The following is a 19,380-nucleotide window of genomic DNA, read 5'->3' on the forward strand; positions in this document are numbered from 1 at the left end:
TTAGTTAATGTTTTAGATATTCGGAAGCCTAGCCCAAATATTTTAAAGGTTTCCCCTTACCCCATAGTATTTGCTTAAAAATTTAATAGAAATAATCGAGAGCTCCCTTCGATTTCGATGCTAACTCTTACCTGATACTCCGATGGACCGGTTTGCACGGAATCGGGCGTGGAGTCCTTTGGCGGCGTCGGCGGGAAGGGGAACGAATGCTGGCCGGCGGCCGTCGTCTGATGGCCCTGGCCCATCTGGCCCAGCTTGTGCTCCACCTGCGGCTCCTGCGGGCAGGCAAACTGGCCCATGCTCCAGGCGCTGGCGGGGGCGAAGGACTTGTGCTCGCTGGTCAGCCATGGACTCAGCGGGGTGTGGAAGTGCGGCCGGCACACCTGGGGCGTGGCATGGGTGGAGGGCATGCGGGATGCTGCAAAAGATAACGCAGGCAGGGGGGGATTAAAAATCAAGTTAAATGCTGCATTAAATCAATTATGGCCCGAATTTATAACGAAGATTAACCGACTAAGCCGCGACCAGAAGCGATCAAAATTCGTAATAAATGACGCACCGTCTCTTCGGCCGTTCCTACTCTTATTTTCCTCTGTGGCTGCCGCGCAAATTTGCGGAAAAGCTGCGTTATAATTTATGAAACACCAGCGAGAGAAAGAGCCGCCTCAGAATGGCCTTCGGGCCAACTTTGCATATGGCAAGACACCATAGAGACCACAGAGTCCACAAAGGCCGGTGAGGTGGCAAGCGGGCGGGGGGGACTTCTGCATTGTCATAAATTGTTTAATTTGTATCATAAACAATCGCGTTAAACTTTTGTCCCAGAGCTAAAAAGATCGATCAACGGCTCGGGCCGGCTCACCTCGGCTTTTGGCCCGGCTAAAAGTGTAGCCTAAATGTCTGGCAGTGTATAATTTAGCAGACACCAAGTGAGATTTATGTGCGCCAATGCTGCCGGTTACTCCATCGATCCCAGTTCGACTCCCAGTCCCAGTCCCAGTCTCAGTCTCGGTCCAAGTCCGAGTCCAAGCCGATCCGATCCTATCCCATCCAGCGATCGAGGGATCCGACAGATCCCCATATCCTCGCAGGAGGGGCATTATCGAGGGGGCACGTTGCAATTGTTTGGGGCGCACTTATTCTTATTATTATCATTAATATCGGCTGCAGCTCCCCAAAGAGTCGCGAGTCGCTGGCCCTCGGGGCTTGTTTGTATGTGAAATTATTTTTGATTATGCAGCAGCAGCAGCGGCAGTATCTGCAGGAGCAACCTCAGCAGGAGAAACAGCAGTCGGAGCTGGTTGGCCAACAGTAGGTCAGTTCATTGCTCGCCAAGATGGATTAGGCCAAATCAAGACAAGAGTCAAAAAGGCAGAGCGTAAAGGAAAGCTGGCAAGTGAGTTTGCTAGCAGAGTTCTAAATACTCTTTAGGGGTAAATTAAATTACTTTTTGGAGTTGGAATTAAAGTTTATAAGGAGAATCTTCGTATAAGTTAACCTATTCATTATCTATTTTATTTGTATAGCTTCTTTTGGTGATTAAAGTGAAGGTTTTGAATTAATTTAAATAAATCTATTACTAAATATTATTGAAAGCAAAAAGTGGTAAACTCTAATGTTAGAGATTTTCAAAGTTCATAAAGAGTATTCCCTATTCACTATAAGCAAACACAAAACAACCTGATCGATGGGATGGCTCGAACGCTGGTTTTGGCCGGATCGCTGTCTGCGATAATACCCATTTGATTATCCTAATAACAGTGCTTTAGTGGCGATATTATATGTACGTGTGCCTGATTATAGAAATTAGCTGCTGCCGCCGCAGCATCACATCAGAAGCAGAAACGTCAGAACCCGGCAACCTGCAACTTGCAACTCGCCGAGACTTTTCCCAGTGCCGATGCCTCAATCAAATGTGCTTATTGCTTTTCCCGATCTGCTGTGCAGACTTCACACTTTTGCGCCAACGACAAGTCAAATAAAATCGGAGAGAGAGCAAAGTACCCTCCAATCGAAGCCGTTGAAACGATCCCCCATATGAAGTCGTCATCGTGCGGGTATATAATTTAGCAAGATCGAGGGAAATAATACCATTGGTCATGCTAAATTATATGGCCAGGCTGTTGCATCTTTCGGCCCGTTGCCAAATCAATGTCCGATGCGTTCTTTAATTGGCATGGCGAAACTTTCAATTTACCAGCCGATGGTGTTGGCGATAGCTCGGCGGGCTGTTAATGTTAATCCCGGTGAGTATGACTCACTTTTACCTGTTTATTTTTTGTGTGTGTTTTTTTTTACGCTGAGGCTGTTCGCCGCTCGTATAAAACAATTCGCTAATAAATCAAGCTGAAGCTGAGTACACGGCAATTAAAGTTGCAAACTTGAAACAAAAAGAACGACATTTTTTGCTGTATATGCAAAGCTCGTGCTGGTGGAAAACGCTGCCCTTGGTCGTCTCCAGGCCAAAAAAAAAGCCAGCCTGACACGTTCTACACAGCAACAACAAAAGCGGTAAAGTAACAACAAAAAACGTATAAATAAAATAAGTACAGAAACAAGAAAAGAAGTTAAGTGTGGCAAACAAAGAATTGATTGTACTCGTTCTTATATTAAAATTTAAAAAAGTACTATAGTTAGAGATTCTTTTTCACAGGATGGAAAGATTTAGGATCATAAATAAATAGTAGTAGTAAAGAAAGTCTCCTCTTTAAATAACTTAAAAATGTATAAATACAATTCCAAGTACTGTCTCTTAAAGAGTATACAAATCCAGCAAAGAAAGAAAACATTTTTGAAGTTTTTGGCCTGCGCTTGATTTCTTCAAACTGACAGATCAAAGCCAGGAAAGCCGCCGTTCTCTCTTTCTCCTTCTCTCTACCGGCTGGGACATTTTAAAAGCGTTTGACAGCGCTCAACGCTCTCAGCGCCTGTCCATCCGAAAGCCGGGCTAAGGCAAATCCAAAAACCTGGCTTAAAGCGCCTTTTAATTGCAATCGAAGCTGACGCTTGACGACGACGTGAATGACATAATTAATGTGTATGTACGTAGGCAGGTTCGTATGCACTTAGCCGGACGTGTTGGACATTTGAAGATGACAGAAAAACCAGATGAAATGGCTTCAATTAGTGAAATGCATCAGCTGCCCGGAAAAGTTATCATTTCGGCCATCTCGTCAGCATCATTTGAATGTGAAAGGCCAGGGGACAACAAAGGACGAGCGGAGCAGGGTGGCAGATCTCCTCAAAGCACAACTCGATAAGGAGGACAAAAAAGGATTGCCAGCTCTCTGGTAAATTAAATTCACACCAACCGAGCTGCCGGATTAGGGGTGCCAAATGCTGGGCGTTATCAATCGAGGGAAATCAAATCCGCAAACGAGCGACTCTCGGTCTCGCTCTCTCTCTATCTCTGGGGTATTTTCCAAGGAACTTATGTGAGATGTCAGTGGCAGTCGATTAGTGGATTCAGCTGCTTCCTGCCCTCTAGCGGAGGCCAGCAATCAATCATGCGAACGGCCAGAAAAGACCAAGCCAGGCCAGGACGAGGGAATCCTGCTGCAGCTTGACTTGACCCTGTCTGCAGGCGGTGGCTTAATTTATAGCCAGAGCTACCCTCAAGGAACAAGGACCTGGGACTTTTCACCTGCTCAACGGGTGACGGTATCGACTCCAGGTTGCCGTTGTAGGCGCGTGGCTCCAAAATGCGGTCAAGTGTTGTCTCTCTGTGCCGCTGTTACACCTGCTCCAAAATTGGAAATTGTTTAAGCATGCAGCAGCGGTGGCAGCAGAAGCAGCAACACAGGCAGCCAGCAACGAGCCATAAACTATAACGGATTCCAGTTTTAGCCACCACCACCACCACCGCCAGCTCGAGATCGAGCGCTCAGCAGGTAGGTCAGTTTCGGCTGCTCCAAGACACCTTGATAGTTAATAGTGGCACACGGAAAAATATTTCATATTTACATCCTTAAAATGGGTATGACAAGTAGGATAATCTAGGAGATATTGGAAAATAATTCCTGAATAATATACTAAATTAAATGTAACATGAAATCTTAATGCAACAAAGTGTATTAAATTTCTCCCAGTGCTTCTTAAACTACTTGCTTTTTTTTCGGTGCACAAGTAGCAGTAGCTGAAACTTAAGCTGAAACTTGGGTCTCCCAACTGCTTAGCATTTTGCGCGCTTGTTTGTTTTAATTATTTCTTTGCTTTCTGCAGTTGCGTGACTCCGACTGACTGACGGACCGAGTGACTGCTGGATGGCTGGATGGCTGGATGGCCGGATGACTTGGTGACTGGATGGCTGGATGACTGCCCGAAGGACTGGCTGACTGCCTGACTGGCTGACTGACTGACGGACTGGCCGAGTGAGTGACTGACAGAGGCAGGCTGCATTATTAAGCGCAAACTGCGCTGCCTCCGCCATCTATATTATTAACACTTTATTTGCAGCGTTGCATGCCAGCTTATCATTAGTCATAAGTTGTCAATTGTATTTATGATAATGCGTTTAATAACTCAAGTAGCTGGCCTGGCTTGTAAGTTATGCCGTTGCACTACGCACTGCCCTGGAAAATGCTCTCATTTATTTATTTCTTGTTGTCTTTTGTGGAATTATGGAATCGAGGAATTCTCTGGGTTATTAATTGCTTTATAATTGACGCAGAGCGTCCCGCCGCGATGAGACGGGAATTTCGCTCCAAAAACAATACTGGTTTGCGGCCAAAACGTGTGAATTACGTGGCCTGGCCCAGCTTTTGCATACGAGCCACAATGTTGTGGCCGCAATAAAAAAAGAAAAACAAAATGTTAAGGAAAAGCTGGTTGACAACAACAAGCTGCTACAGTTGGGAGTTGGTCTACGGCTGCGGCTTCGACTGGGACTGGGGCTGGGTTTCTCTGAAATGCGCCATTTTTGTGGCCATTTGCAACATTTGCAACGCCGGTGGTGGGTGAACAGAAAAAAAAAATGCAGAAATAAAATAAAGAAATGCTAATAATGCGGCTGCAAGTTGGCACAAAAAGGCGCGTGCATTGAACTGGAATCCTGGCCACGCAATGCCAACTTATGCAAATGCTAAGCCGCACTGTCACTCAGCCAGTCAGTCAGTCAAAAGGACTGTGTTGGCCTGACAGTTGGTTGGGAAGTTGTTTTTCTACTAAGGGCCCGGACCACCAGCGCGGCTAATGAGCGGACACCACGCCCGAAAAGGATGCGCGAATCCTGTTCAGAAATGCCTGCGGGCGCACTTATGACAGTTCGAAGCGTCAGCGAAATCATTAAAATTGACAAGTTTTTATATGGCAAAACCAAATTTGGTCACTCAAAGGCAGCGTTTGAAGTGATCGCGCGAAGATCCGCTGACAAGTTGCTGTTGTTCGCGGGATCGGCATCGGAAATCGGGATGTTGCCGCCGCCAGGATTGTTGCTGTTTGCCGCTGCGATGTTGCGTGGACCACCAGCGGGCCCCTTCACATGTCATAAATAAGAACGCGTTGACATTTATCACAACAAAGGGCCAAACACAAAGACAATGCCTCGAAAAAAGCTAAAGAATCGGTGGGGAAAACGTTGCATAAATTCATAAGCCGAGCTTGAGAAATTCAATTGATGCGACCTCGAGTCTTGGACTCTTGTGAGGTTGCTGCTGCCGCTGCTGCTGCTGCTGCTGTTGGATCGTCCACTGCTGGCATATTCGCATATTAATAAAATATTTTATTAAACACACGCGCCGCCAACAAAAGATGAGCGGCCGCGGAGGATGCTAAAAATTATGCTAAACAGTTTTCGGCCACCAAAAAAGGCTGCAAACGAAAAGCAGCGAAAATCGTGATGCTGCTCCTTCGGATCGCGAATGCTGCACGCGCATTGCCAACAAATTTTTGGCGGCGTCTCTTGCGACACATATTTCTGTGAACCCAAGAATTCTGCACAGTTTTTTCCCTTGCGTATTTTTTTTATTGGTTTTATTGGTGCGGGTTGGCCCTGCTCAGGAACCAGTTTACTCATCGAAGGCAGCAACATTGACAAATGTTAATTAGAGAGGCGTCATTTGTTAGAACCCATTTACAGGTGGTCGCCTCTGTCTCATCTGGTTCGTATTCGAATTCAAATTCCGGGTAAGATTGTTCTATTTCGATAGTTAAACTTGGCTATTTCTGGGAAGCAATTTGCCTTCGAGTACAATGACTCTTTTGGGGGACCGCTCGATTAATTTTGATTCGAGATCAGCGCCAAAGATCTCAGGCGAATGTCGCAAAAGTCATTTGTAAACTTGACACTGCAATGGGACCACGGGCTGCACAAATGTATTAGCCACAATTTATCAGCGGCACACAAATGTTGCCGCGCTGTCGTTGCTGCAAGTTGCTGCTGTTGCAAGTTTGCTGCTGCATTGACAGCGGGGGCAGCAACAATGCGCTAATATTCAATATTGTAATTGCATTCACAAATCGTGAGGAGCGGCTAAGGAGCCTGCTGCTGCTGCTGCTGCTGCCGCCGTGCGCGGATCTGCAACTCCTTTTGCTGCTGCAAAATTAATGAATGCCGCTGCTGGGCTCTTTGTATGGTCATCTGTGTAGGGGGGGAGGAGGAGAATGGGGGCTCATATTGACCCCTCGCTGTGTTAGACAAATCACAACAACAGCAGCAACACAAGCAGCAACATAAGCAGCAACAGAAACAGCAACATGTTGCTGCCGTGCGTAAGCTTTTGTCTCGCCGGGCGATATAAATCGCCGCAGTGCTGCTTTTTGATTTAACAAATTAATAACGAGGCCCAGTAGCCGGCTTATTGATGATGCCACATCACAAGGCATACATAACCATATTCGTATTTTTCCATCTCTCTCGGCTATATGAACAAGTTCCTGGAAATCGCGGCTGACAAATGACAGGCCCAAGACTTCCGGCCCAGTTCGCCAGAAGCCAGAAGAAACCGGAGGATTCAGCAGGCGGCGGCAAGCTTTAAAGGAGTCGCCATCTTGGCCAGATTGAAGCAACACGGCAACGGCCACGAAGCAACATAGCAACATCAGGCGACATTGATAGTGATTGAAGGACAGCTGTTCACACTAGGCAAACTTAGCCGCAGTCCAGTGAACGTCAAATTAGAATGCGAAACGTGTTGCCAATGGGAATGTGGACATTGCTGTTGCTGCTGCTGCTGCTGCAGCTCTTGATGTTGCTGCAGCGGACAATGGACAATGTGGCGGCACCTTTGGCTCAGACTCAGCGGCATGCAAAGCAGCAAAAGCAACAGCAACACCAAGAGTTGCTGTGCTGCTGGAGTGCAAATTAACTGAAGCATCGCCGCAATGTCAACGACAGCGGCAGCAGCCGCAACATCACGTGTTGCATGTGGCATTTTGGCGTAGGCTGAGCCTTGCCTCGGTCCTGCCCCAGCACATTCTTATAATTATGTCATTTAATTAAGCAAAGACAGTTCGCTGTGCCACGACTAATTAAAACATCGCGCCAGCAGCAGCAGCAGCAACAGAATCAGCAGCAACATGTGCAACCTACAACGCGGGCGGTTGAATGAATGACCGGCACTGTCAATGCAACGAGCAATATAACACAAACAGCGCTTCAACTTTGCCGCTCAATGGATCGTACGATGTAAGGAATGCTTCCAGGAATTTGGGTCATAATTAATGTGGCATGATTTGGCAGACACTTTAATCAAAGCGAATTGAATAGAGAATGAATAAAGAATAAACCACTCAAAAAACTAGAAATTCTATTCATATAAGAAACGCAACATTAATAAATAATTTGAGGTAAAATATCAAGAATTAATCAATGATTTCAATTTTAAAATATACATATTATTACTACCTTTACAAAAGCTTTAACCATAATAGTTCTTGTTGTGTTCTGTTCCCTAAACCCTTTTCCCTGTGTGTGTGGTGGATTTTTGTCAAGGAGTTCGAGGACTTTGTTCCAGTACAAAACGCACATCAATCATACGCAGCGGTGGCCCAGCTGTTCAATTGCAATACCATAACTCACTTTTATAGGCCATCCACTCGCACACAATTCGCTGAAAACTTGCGCACCGGGATTAAGATTTGCCGCCGAGATTCTGGCCCCGGCACGCTATAGCTATAGCTACGACCGACCGACCCACCGACTGTAAGGCCAAAAGCCTTGTGGTTGCAGTCGGTAAATTACAACAACTATTACGGTCCAGCCCCAACTTGGCTAGCCAAGTTGGCTGTTTGTAATTTCTTGGAAACTCCAGTCCAGCCCGGCTTATGCTTATGCGCTTTCGGGCCTGGCTGCATGAAAATTTATGAGTGGCCAGCGCTTCAAGTGCAACACCTGGTAGCTGACTTTGGATAGGCTCATGTTGGCACTCAAAAAGGGGCAAAGGGAACAGGAGCTCGATTTGGCCAGCCTTTTCAATGGGCCCGCATCGCATTTGATATCCTTTGTGGCCAGCAGTGCAGCAGCAGCAGCAGCAGCCCACTGTGCGTGACATTTGCGTTAAGTGGCTGTGGGAACTTTCAGCTTCTCGAATTATGAACCGAGCAGAGCGACCGGCAGCGGCCGCAGAAAGGCAAAAACTTTTCATTTGCCCGATTTCGCCTCAGAGATAAGCCGAAAAAGTTGCCAGCAACAAATGAAAATGCACGACACACACAAATATTGTCAAAAACTTGAACCTCAGATATCGCTATCTCTTGCTCTCGTGCGAGTGCAATGGCTATAGTCGCTCGGTTCGAATTGCATATATTTTTGCGGGCCAACAAATATTCAAACGTTCGGTTCGCTCGGGGTAATTAAAAATAAATTTTATGCTCGAGCTTTAACAGCCGTCGGAGCGAGCACAAAAAAGCTATAATCAAACACGCCGAGATGACTTGACGAATTTCAGATGCTCTCATTTAAGGTCATTACTAAACTCTTAACACCACGAAATTCCCAAGATTCCTTTAAAAACTAAATAGACATAACCTGTGCTCCCATTTTATGTTTCATTTTATATCGATAATCTTTTTTATGACCAACATTAATTTAACTTAATTGGTTAAATGCAAATGGGGCTTAAATGGTTAGTTTTATAGAGAAGTTGTCAGTTTATTTATTTAAATATGGGTATTTGGTTAGCAAAACTTTAAATAAATAAAATAATAGTTAAAATTTATATAATACTTGGCCAGATACCCAATGACCACAAAAGTGTACAATCATGTCCAAGACAAATAGCAAAATACCAAAACAAAAAAATAAAAAGAGGGATAAAAACAAGAGGTTGTGTGTTTGTATTTTTCATCGAAAATGTTTGAGAAAAAAGCGAGTCAAGATGAAAAAATGTAGAAAAATAAAACAAAAGCTCAAATAAACAGAGAAGCACACTCACACATATACACTCAACGCTACAGAGTCACGCGGCAGACCAAAGTTATTGCCAAAATTTTCGGCATGTTTGCTTTTGAAATTTAAATTTCACATTTGTTGTCGTTGGTTTTTATGGCCTGGCCTATCATAAAAATCTCCGAGGGAGTGATATTGTGTGTGTGTGTGTGTGTCTGTCTCAGAGTGTGTTGGCCATTAAACTGCATTGGCCAGAAGAGTATATGGCGGTGGAGTAGAGAATAACACCGATGCCGCCCTAGTTGCTTAATTTGCCCCTAATGACAGCGACTAAAGCCGGGCGAGACGGCCCCTCATAATTGACAACTAAATTGGGTTTCTGACAGTCGGGGCTGTCTTTCGAGGGGGTTTGGGGTCTCCTTAATCCCTCCCGAGATGTGACATATGCAGACTAATGAATTTTAAAATCAACGCTCGCCACAGGTGCCCGCCGTCCGTCGAGTGCCACTTCACTCCACTCCCCAGACAAACTGTCTGTCAAACGATTTGAATCCCAGTCTGAATCGGAATCCGAATTCGAATGCGAGCCCAAATCGCGGCATGAATGAATTACAGCAGCGACTGGGGGATCGCTGGATGGAATCAAATCAAGCATCAATAAAGTCGGCATATGAATAACATGAATTAAACATAAATGCAAAAGGAATGGCCTCGGCACACAGCCTCCGCGAGCTGATTGATCACTTTGCAGTTGCAGCCTCACTTAGCCCGACATTCCGCAGGGATCGGGATTGGGCTGGGAATGGGAATGGGGGGTCGGGGTAGGAATCGGGAGTTACGGAGTGTCAAGGGGAGTTACGCGGGCACTGAGCTGAAATTTTAAATTAAAATTTTGCACACTCGAAGAGCAGGAAATAAATTCAGCGACCACGCCGCATGGATGCATGTCACGTTTGGGTGTTCGCTGCGTTTACGTGGAACTGTCAAAATGCAAACCGAGCCGAGAAATAAAACCAAAACCAAAACCAAAGCCAGCAGCAGCAGCTACAGCGGCCAAATCCGAAAAGCTGCAACAACAATGGGCCCAGCAATGCTAAGTGCCAAGTGAAAATGGTTTGGGGCATCAACTGTCAAAACTGACAGCAGTCACAGTGACTCTCAGCCCAGAAAACTGAAAGCCCAAAACAGAAAACCGAGCCAACGGTGGCTCAAATTGAAAATTAACTTAGCGGAACTGGAAATTTTTTTTTGGAGGCGTGTGAACCTCACACACACACCTCAGAGGTCTTTGGCAAAAAAAGTATATATGTATATGAAAATGAAACAAAAAACGAAAATAATGTCGTCTGGGACGTTTTTTTTTTGGGGCTTTTTCTCCCTAATGAGCATAGATCATTTTCAGTCTGACCGAGGAACAAATTTCAGACAATTAGGAGAAAACTCAACTAAAAGAATACACCACAGTTTAGTCGGGGAAAACTACAATCATAATAGAGTTATAAAAGACAGAATAAAGAAGAAATACCCAATTTGTGGGGTTTTCGTTTGGTTTTTTTTTTAGACATTTTGAGCTTCAAAATAAAGACTAAAATATTTCGGTTATATATGTTCCGTTTAAGTTATTATTTTTGAAAGTTTGGCTTCAATGCTTTCCTTTATTTTAAATAATAATAATATCTTAATCTTCCTTAATCACTATAACTTTTCTATGTCAATCTTAGATTGTCTTGTCCCTGGTTTATCGCCTGCAATTGTTTCCAAGCTTTATCTGTAACTTTAATTTAGGTTCCAGGCATACAATCTAGCTGCAGGACAACAGAGATTGCTATCGACTTCTACTCCCTTACCCCTTGAATTTCAATGGCGGCCAACAGGAAACGCTCACTCAGCAACACAAAAAAGGCGCGAAGCCATCGATTTGTGGGCGGTGGGCGGTTCATAAGGGGGCAGTTGGTTCTATGGAGAGCGATGAGGCGGAGTGGTGGTTACACCCACGCACTCCGTAAAATACCAACCAGAGCGGCAACTATCAGGCAACCCCCGCCAAAATACATTCATTAAAAACGCATTAGAAATGACATTAGAACAAATGTCCAAGGGGGAACAACCGACGAAAAAAGATGGAAGAAATTACTTAAATAAAGCATAAATCGAAATGGTGGTTAGGTTGCGCGGTACTTTCCCCACAATATATATTTTTTGTGACTTTCCATAAATCTCTATTAAGTTAGGTTGACACTTGATGGAGAATTTTAAAGCTTAGAAACATATTAGTGTGTAGTATAAATGGAATTTAGTTGAGATTTAATTGAAAAATAGTTTAGCTTTAAAATATGCCCCTTGAAAAGTGAGTGAATAGTCAAATATTTAATAAATCTATTTATTATTATTGCAGTCCTATTGATTCTGTAAACTTCTCCCAGAAGATTGTATGTATTTCTTCAATTCATTTTAATAAATCCCCATTAAATTGTCAAAGAATATTCAGGAAAGTTCAGTTCAGAAAATTATACTTACTGTGCTGATGATAGCTGGGATAGTAGCGCCGATGGTGTCCATTGCTTTCGAGGGCGTAGAAGGCGCTCATGTCGCTGCTGTCCAGTCCGGAACCACCGCCGCCGCCAAGGGCCGCTCCCACGCTGCTACCCGCAGAACTGGCGCCGCTGGAGAGGCTGTGATGGCTGTGGGCCAGGCTGCTGCCGGCGCTGCCAAGGCCGTTCGTTTGGGGCGAGACGCCGCCCCCATTGCCGCCGCCGCCGGAGGATCCGCCGCCTAAGCGCGGACTGTCATACCAGCTGCGAGCGGCAGCCTCCGCTGTTGAGGTCATATCCATTTCGAGTATAATTTTGAAAGCTTTTCTGTGCTACCGGGGGCCAGGAATCGAGTTCGGATCGGATCGGATCGGATCTCTATATCGCTCTAAATATCTCTGCTATGCTGGGGGTCTTCGGGCTGGCTCCCTCAATTGCTACGCATTTTAACCGCACAATAACTCTCGCGCTCTGCAAGTCAAGAAATTTCAACTTTAGCAACTGAAGTTTTGTTTTATTTTCTGTATTTTATTTTGGTTGTCTGCTGTTGATAAGATTTTAACGGTAGCCGGCGTTATCACTCGCTCTCATTCTTATCGCGGGAGCTTTACATTTTTGTTCAATTGTTTTTATGGCTTTATGGGTGCGGTGTACAGTTGTACAGGATAACCACGAGTTGATTTACGATTGGACTTTTGGATCCGCTCCGGCTAGTGCGGAGTGTGTGAGGAGTGTTTTTTGTTTGTGGGAACTGCCAAAAATAGAGGGAAGCAAATCGTATTTTTTGTGTTTTTGGCATTCATTGGTTGATTGATGGATGACCGCCCAGGGGATCTAATAAACATGTCCCCGCACAATGGCCTTGTGGCACTGTCACAATGTTTACACACACAGCAGACAAAGGCAGGCACAAAGCAGAAATCCTGGGGATTTCGGCAACCGAATCTGCGGGATGTCAGGAGTCGGCGCCTCCTGCGCGGGAAGCAGGTGAAACTAAGGGTGTGTGCGTGTGTGTGGGCGCAATCTGGGACGAATTAGAGATTTATCGTAGAGCTCGAAATGCTAGCTAGTCGACTGCCGAAGAAAGAACCTCAAGGCGTATCTCGTACAGACAACTCCCCCCTTTGATTTAGACAGGTAGCCACATTTTTTGGGGAATTTTGGGGGGCTTATCAGCAATAGATAGCGACGTGTGTTTGTGTGTGTGCACTGCACTCGATGATTTCTTTTCGAAACGATTATTATCAACGGGAGTTCTTTCTCGACTCGAATACGACTACCTCTTCTGTTTGCCCCGCTTGTTTGCTTTGGCTTCGAGAAATTAATAGTACAACCCGCGTTCGGACTCTATCTTTAAGGTGCCAGATGCCTATCGCTCAATTGACAATTGCGCTACAGAAATGCGCGATAAGGCAACATAATTTGTTACCTCCCGAGGAAGGTGCAAGAAAAACAAATAAGCAGACTTTTTGATTCTCCTCCCGCTGCTGCTGCCCCCAGTCGAAAACTCAATCAATTTATCTATCTATCAGAGGCGCAGCGATAACTGCTGTTGAGGTGGAGGAAATAAAAAAAGAAGCAAACACTTTTCATTAAATGTCTTCGTTTTGGTTCTTGTTTTTGTTGTCCGAAGTTGATAGCAATAAATTGATAAGCGCAAGTGCCAGATTTTTTGAACGCCTGTGTCAGCAATTTTCGGGTTTTTCGGCTCTGATCGTTCGATAAGGATAATGAACTTTGGGGGGATTGCGGCGGGCTAGCGTTAAAATCTATTGAACTGGGTTTATTTCCAATTTGGTTTCTTGTTTTTCAAGATGTGTGCATATTTTGGCGTTTTTGTCACTCGTTGTTGATCTTACATTTCTTTCAAAAACACTTTCGAGTATTAGTCACACTGCTTGGTTTTTCTGGGTGTTTTCTTTTGTTTCGTATATATTTGTTGTTTCTTATTTTTGATACATTGGTTTTGTTTGGTACACTGAGCTCTGTAAATTTTTGCCGACGCGTTTTGAGCTTTGTTTGTTGTTGGTGTTGGCGACCGCCGCGAGACGAGAATCGAAAGACGAACGAACGAGCGGACGGCACGAACAATCGACGATAATACGCGCAAACACGTCAACAGTTGAAAACGAACTGAACGAACACGAGCGCAAAACAGGAAAGACCAGCGCGCTGCTTGCTCGCCCACCAACACAGACGCACACGGGCACACGCACACGGGCCGAGAGGGAGCGCGAGCGAGTGAGCGAGAGAGGGGGAGAACCCGTTTGCCGAGGCCCGGCCTTCGTGCGTACGTGTGAGTGTGCTGGCACATACAAGATGGTCGCACTGTCAAGCAGTGCGGCCGGGGGAGCGAGAGAGATGGCCGTTGTTTTCCGTGCGGACAATATGGCTGTCACACTTCCGCTTGGCGAGCGGGGCGTGTTTTTTTGCAGGTAACCGGTTGCAGTTGCAGTGCTGCTTGTTGTTTGTTTGCCCCTCCGATTGCCGTTGTTGCTGTTGTTGCTCTCTCCGCTCGAGTGCATCGTTCAATAATCTCTCTGCGGCACGCCTCTCTGCACTTGACACACACACTCGCACCAGCACTCGCCTTAGCAGCGTTGCGTTGCGTTTTGGTTGTCTGTTCGCTCCACGCCGCTCTCCTTCCTTCCTCCTCGCCCGCTGTCAAACAGTGACAACAATCATCGATCGTTCCGTTTGTGATTATGTGGTTTATTTATGGGCTTTAACATGTGTGCAGATTTGTCTGACGATTTTTGAGTTATGTTTGTGTATGCGTATGCCAGGGCGTGAGAGCGGGATGGCTAGCTGCAGCACACACACACAAGCACTTACACAGACAGGGCTAAATTTGCATAAATTAGCAGCTGGAAATTAAGAGAACTACACATCCCCCTCGCACAGCATCTTTTGCGAAAAGATAGTTCCTATCTAGATGCAAATTATTAATATGGAGCTCATATATTTTCGCGGCAAGTTGGCTCCTTTGCTGGTGCGTATGTATTGTACATCTGCTGCGCATAAACAGCTAGCACACACACAGGCGCGCGAACAAGGAGGAAGTCGAGTACGTGTGCAACATTTTGCTTTTTTTACTCGCCACAGTCAAACTTCAAAATAATAAACATTCAGAGGTCGAATTTGTTGGCATATAGTTAAGGTAATGGTTACCAATAATTAGATGAATTAAACCAATAAATGTACTCTTGTAACTTTAAAGCAGTCCATGTTTTAATCTTCTCCTAAAACCATCATCCTTGGTTGTATACTACAAAAAATCTGCGAATAAAAAGTGTTTACCTAGAGAAGCTATATTTCCATAAAACAAATTTTTTATGACGTTGTTGTGAGGTCTAAGTGGCAGAAGTTCGACTGTACACTTGCCCCCGCATTGATTTTCTCATTTAAGAAGCTAACTTTTTGGCGCCAAAGGGTTAAGTGGGGCTGCACCTGTGCACTGGCAAAAGGATGCTATCTCAGATGGGAGACTGTGAAAGGGGAGCTGTGTGGAGAGCACAGGAAAGACAGCTGCGAAACTTACCGAAAGTTTCCCAGGCCGACTTAATTCCACATGAATATTTTTGAATACATTTCGTATTCTCGCATTGATCGTTTTCCAAGGCATTTCATAAGTTCATATTGCCGAGATACGGATCTGACCAGATCTGGCCGGGCTTATGGCCGAAATAAACCGTTTGTCAAAGCCCCGGGCTGACTACCTAAGTAGTTTATGTATGTAAATACCTGCGACGCAGATAGCGCTGTTGATAGTTACAGATACATAATTCGAGATAAAGACACAACCCGAGACCCGGGCTCCCAAAGACAGTGAGCGGCTGCCAAAATATACATATATAAAAGAAAAAACCTGTAACAAAAATCAGATCAACAAACGGTGCGAACACCAAACACGAGCGACGAACCACAGAAGAGCCAGAAACAAACAAACCACCGAAGAAAAAAGCAACAACAACAAAACACCGAGAAGAAAAACAAACACCAAACAACACACAAGCAACACTGTGGTGTTGGTGTCGCCGCCAGAACAACGCAGGCAATCTGCCAGACAATCTATAGTGCAAGGATATACTATCGGATACAGATAGGATAGCAAAGTAAGCCGTCGCCAGCGCAAGATCTTCGATTAGATGGTATTGGTAGTGGTATTGAATCTGTGTCCGCAGATTAGATAATCTCGCAATTGATCGTATGGCGGCAATTTCCACTAGCCAGTGTTAACGTTTTACCTAATTACGGAGAGATGAGCATATGCTATAATTCCTTATAAAAAAAATGATCCCAATTCGGTGACCATTAATGAAGGGAGATCTTTATTGTTGTTACACAATTCTGAAAAAAATCGAAAATAAATATAGAGAAAATCCATCATAACTTCATCCACAAATGTATTAATTTCAATTCGAAAAGATTTTCGAAAGGCAAGAGTTTTAAAAAAGCACCGATCCAAGCAACAAATTAAAAAGTAGAAATTAAAAAAATAAAATAAATAAATAAATACAAATTTAACTCAGCATGCTCACTTCAAAATAATTTCCATGATTTTATAATCATAAGATTTTGAATAAGTACATCGAACCACTAAAAATATTGTTTATATATAAACTGCGATTTAAATTTTGACTGATATAAATCACCTGAGATCCCTCAGCAATTCGAACGCTTTGAGACAGCACTGGAATGCCACCGCGGAAATCTCAATGGGTCTTGGGGACTCAGCGATAAGATTCCCCCCGTCATGTCTACTTATGGGTATCAAAATGGATGAATTGTCACGTCTGCCTGTCGAGCACTGGGAACTCAACTGGTAATCGCCAGATGATAAGTTCACGTCAGTCTCAATTGGTTGAGGAAGTTGTAGCAGGCGTACAGGTGGCACCTCTCGATAAGGATTTCAGTTTTGGGTATTGATGAGATATACCAAAATACTTATGAGGGCATCTATCAAAAATTTAATAAATCGGGGTACGTCTTATAGGTTGTGAAAAACATAATCCTTGTAAGATTCCAAGTTTATGTTTTAGTTTTTTTTACTTTTCAGAATAAAGTATTTAATTACTTTGCTTTTTTAAACCTGTGCCCTCCACCTCCACCTAAGCAAGCACAATGGAAAGCATGTACATTTACTGGGCCTTTGACTTTTCCTTCTGATGCACAGTTTTCCAGCACGTGCGCAGCTTTTCCGGCTCCGTCTGACTGCGGCAATGGTGCCTCCAGTGGAACGCCGTCGAGCAGACAGATGGAGGGGGATATGGGGAATACATATACATAGGATCCAGACACGGGCCAACGTCATGCCCGAACTATAGACCATGTCTGCCCATTTCCCCTCCCACGTAAGCCCCATTTTCCCCGTAGTCTTCCTTCCCCACCTTTTTAAAGTCCGACGCACGTTGCGTGTAATTCCGATTTTAATCGCATAAAAATGTTTTGTTTATATGTATAATTTAGTTTTAACAATTTGCGTTAACCTTTTGTTACCATTTTTAATTTGCCGAGCGCTCGCTCAGGTTGTTAAGCTCGTACTTCTATTCGGGTTAGTTCATAAGCAGCAACAATTAAATGCTCCATAAAATCGGTTTAAATACGCGCTCAGTTTGCCTTGCTCCGCTATGCATATACCATATATACCATATACCCATATGGACGGTTATTATTGCCGAGCTCGGTTGTTGTTATAATTATTGTCATGCGATAGAAATCAACGACATTTTTACAGCATTTAAACAAAGCATAAATTCTGATTTAGTTTCAAAACTGTCGCCGGATTCTGTATAAGTACACGAGCGTAGAATGCATATTGCATAAACAGACTAAAATAGAGCAGCTATATCATCATCATCATCATCATCATCAAAGTCTGAACCAGTATCAGTAGCAGACATGCTTTTAAATACAATAAAAATTATATTTAAATTGCCACCAGTAATTGCATATCTCTGTCTGTGCGATTCCCTCTATTGTACGAATTATTGAGGCCATAAGTGTATTTCTGAGCACGGGTCCTCACAATTAACTGGAAAATGTTAACGAATGTTTGCACAGATTAATTACAGTGTCGAGATTGATTCGGCTCAAGGAATGTAATTAATAATTGATTTAAAGAAAACAATTTCACATTTTCCCCAAATGAACTTTGCGGAAAGTGAGTAGGGGGAATTAAAATGATTGGAAAGAGTTATTAAATAATTGCACAATGTTAAATGCTATGTGATTTCTATTTTATATTTTTAGTTGGCATGCTTGATAGACCAGTTCGAGTTAAAAATAGCTTCTGTCATTAAATCGAAGCTTGACTAATGAAGTCTAACTACAATGTTTTTAACTAGGGTAAACAAATTTTAAAATCAAAATTCTTTATATATCTGTATTTATTTTTGCATTACATTTTCCTTTATATATAGCTTTTTCTGTATAGTTTTTCGCTATCCCTTTTAACCCATCCAAATCCCAGTCCTGGCTCAGTCTGTCATCAATTTATTTTCCCCATTTATGTGCATCTCCCTTGGCAATAATCGCCAAACATTCTCGCCTCTCCACATTTCGCTGCAATGGCTGCTCCTTGGCCTTCCATTGCTGTTGATTTCGTTATAGGCTGAGTATATAATTTAATAACTATAACAACAAAGCGACAACATAGCGGCAACCACGATGGGGGCTTCAGTTCATATGTCATGTGCCAGTTTTTTGACTGCAATGCAGGACCGAAGCCCCCACATTGACACCCCTCTGGCCTTAGTCCGTCTTTACATCGTATTTGCCCCCTCATTTGCCGGCTTTTACATCCCTTACCCCATTTATTACCCCTTCCTTTGGCCCTCTGCCTCCAGCCCTTGGCCAATGCCCGCCATGCGTTCTAATTTCATAATAAACTTGGCTGCCAGCAACGAACGACGGCGGCTAAAATTGGCTGGATGCAAAACCGCAACGGGTGTAAATTTCAGGACCCCCTTGCTGCGCTTGAAAAAGGCCCCCTTCCTGCTGCAACCGCCAATGGCGGCACATCCTGTGCAGCTCGTAAGCACCTCATGCGCCAGGCTATAAATGTAAATTGCCTAAATGGGCAAAAGCTCGAGCATACGTTGGCCAGGACATGGATACGTTACGATGGAAGGAAAGGGAACAGCAACGGGAGTGGTAGCCGGGCCAGGAGTCCTGGTCACTGGCATCGTAAATGAAATCAGTTGGTGCGCGAATCCTGCATGGGTCAATTATGCAAATGTCCTGCACTCGACTCCGCTGGTGCATACATGTACATATATCTATGTGCCTGGGCATATCCCCTTGCGGCCAGGACATTGCAGAACGAAAGTGATTTGTGGCCGCCCGGCAGTGTAAATCTGTTTTCATATTAAGTATTTTAGCGGCAAATTAAGTTGGACATGGGAGCACCCAAAATGAACCAACGAATGCGAGGATTCAAACGAAACATACTAAATACTTTCTGCGTTTGAAATGTAATGCCCAGATTTTCAACTTTCACTCCGTGTGCCCCAGCGGAGAGCT

General features: G+C 44.2%; 1 protein-coding gene across 2 annotated transcripts in view; it reads right to left on the reverse strand.

Moving 5' to 3' along the window:
* grn (GATA binding protein grain) overlaps window positions 1-13,967 on the reverse strand; it is a 34,598-nt gene extending 20,631 nt beyond the window's left edge. For both annotated transcript variants that reach the window (XM_017162184.2, XM_017162186.2), the window contains exons 1-3: window positions 13,716-13,967; window positions 11,843-12,327; window positions 132-418 (exon numbers count right to left, since the gene is read on the reverse strand). In XM_017162184.2, coding sequence (XP_017017673.1) covers window positions 132-418; window positions 11,843-12,158 — 603 coding nt within the window. In that variant the 5' untranslated portion in view covers window positions 12,159-12,327; window positions 13,716-13,967. The remainder of the gene's footprint in view (window positions 1-131; window positions 419-11,842; window positions 12,328-13,715) is intronic.
* Window positions 13,968-19,380: the final 5,413 nt, after the last annotated feature.

The sequence above is a fragment of the Drosophila kikkawai genome, chromosome 3R (assembly GCF_030179895.1).
Source record: "Drosophila kikkawai strain 14028-0561.14 chromosome 3R, DkikHiC1v2, whole genome shotgun sequence".
Classification (NCBI taxonomy): domain Eukaryota; kingdom Metazoa; phylum Arthropoda; class Insecta; order Diptera; family Drosophilidae; genus Drosophila; species Drosophila kikkawai.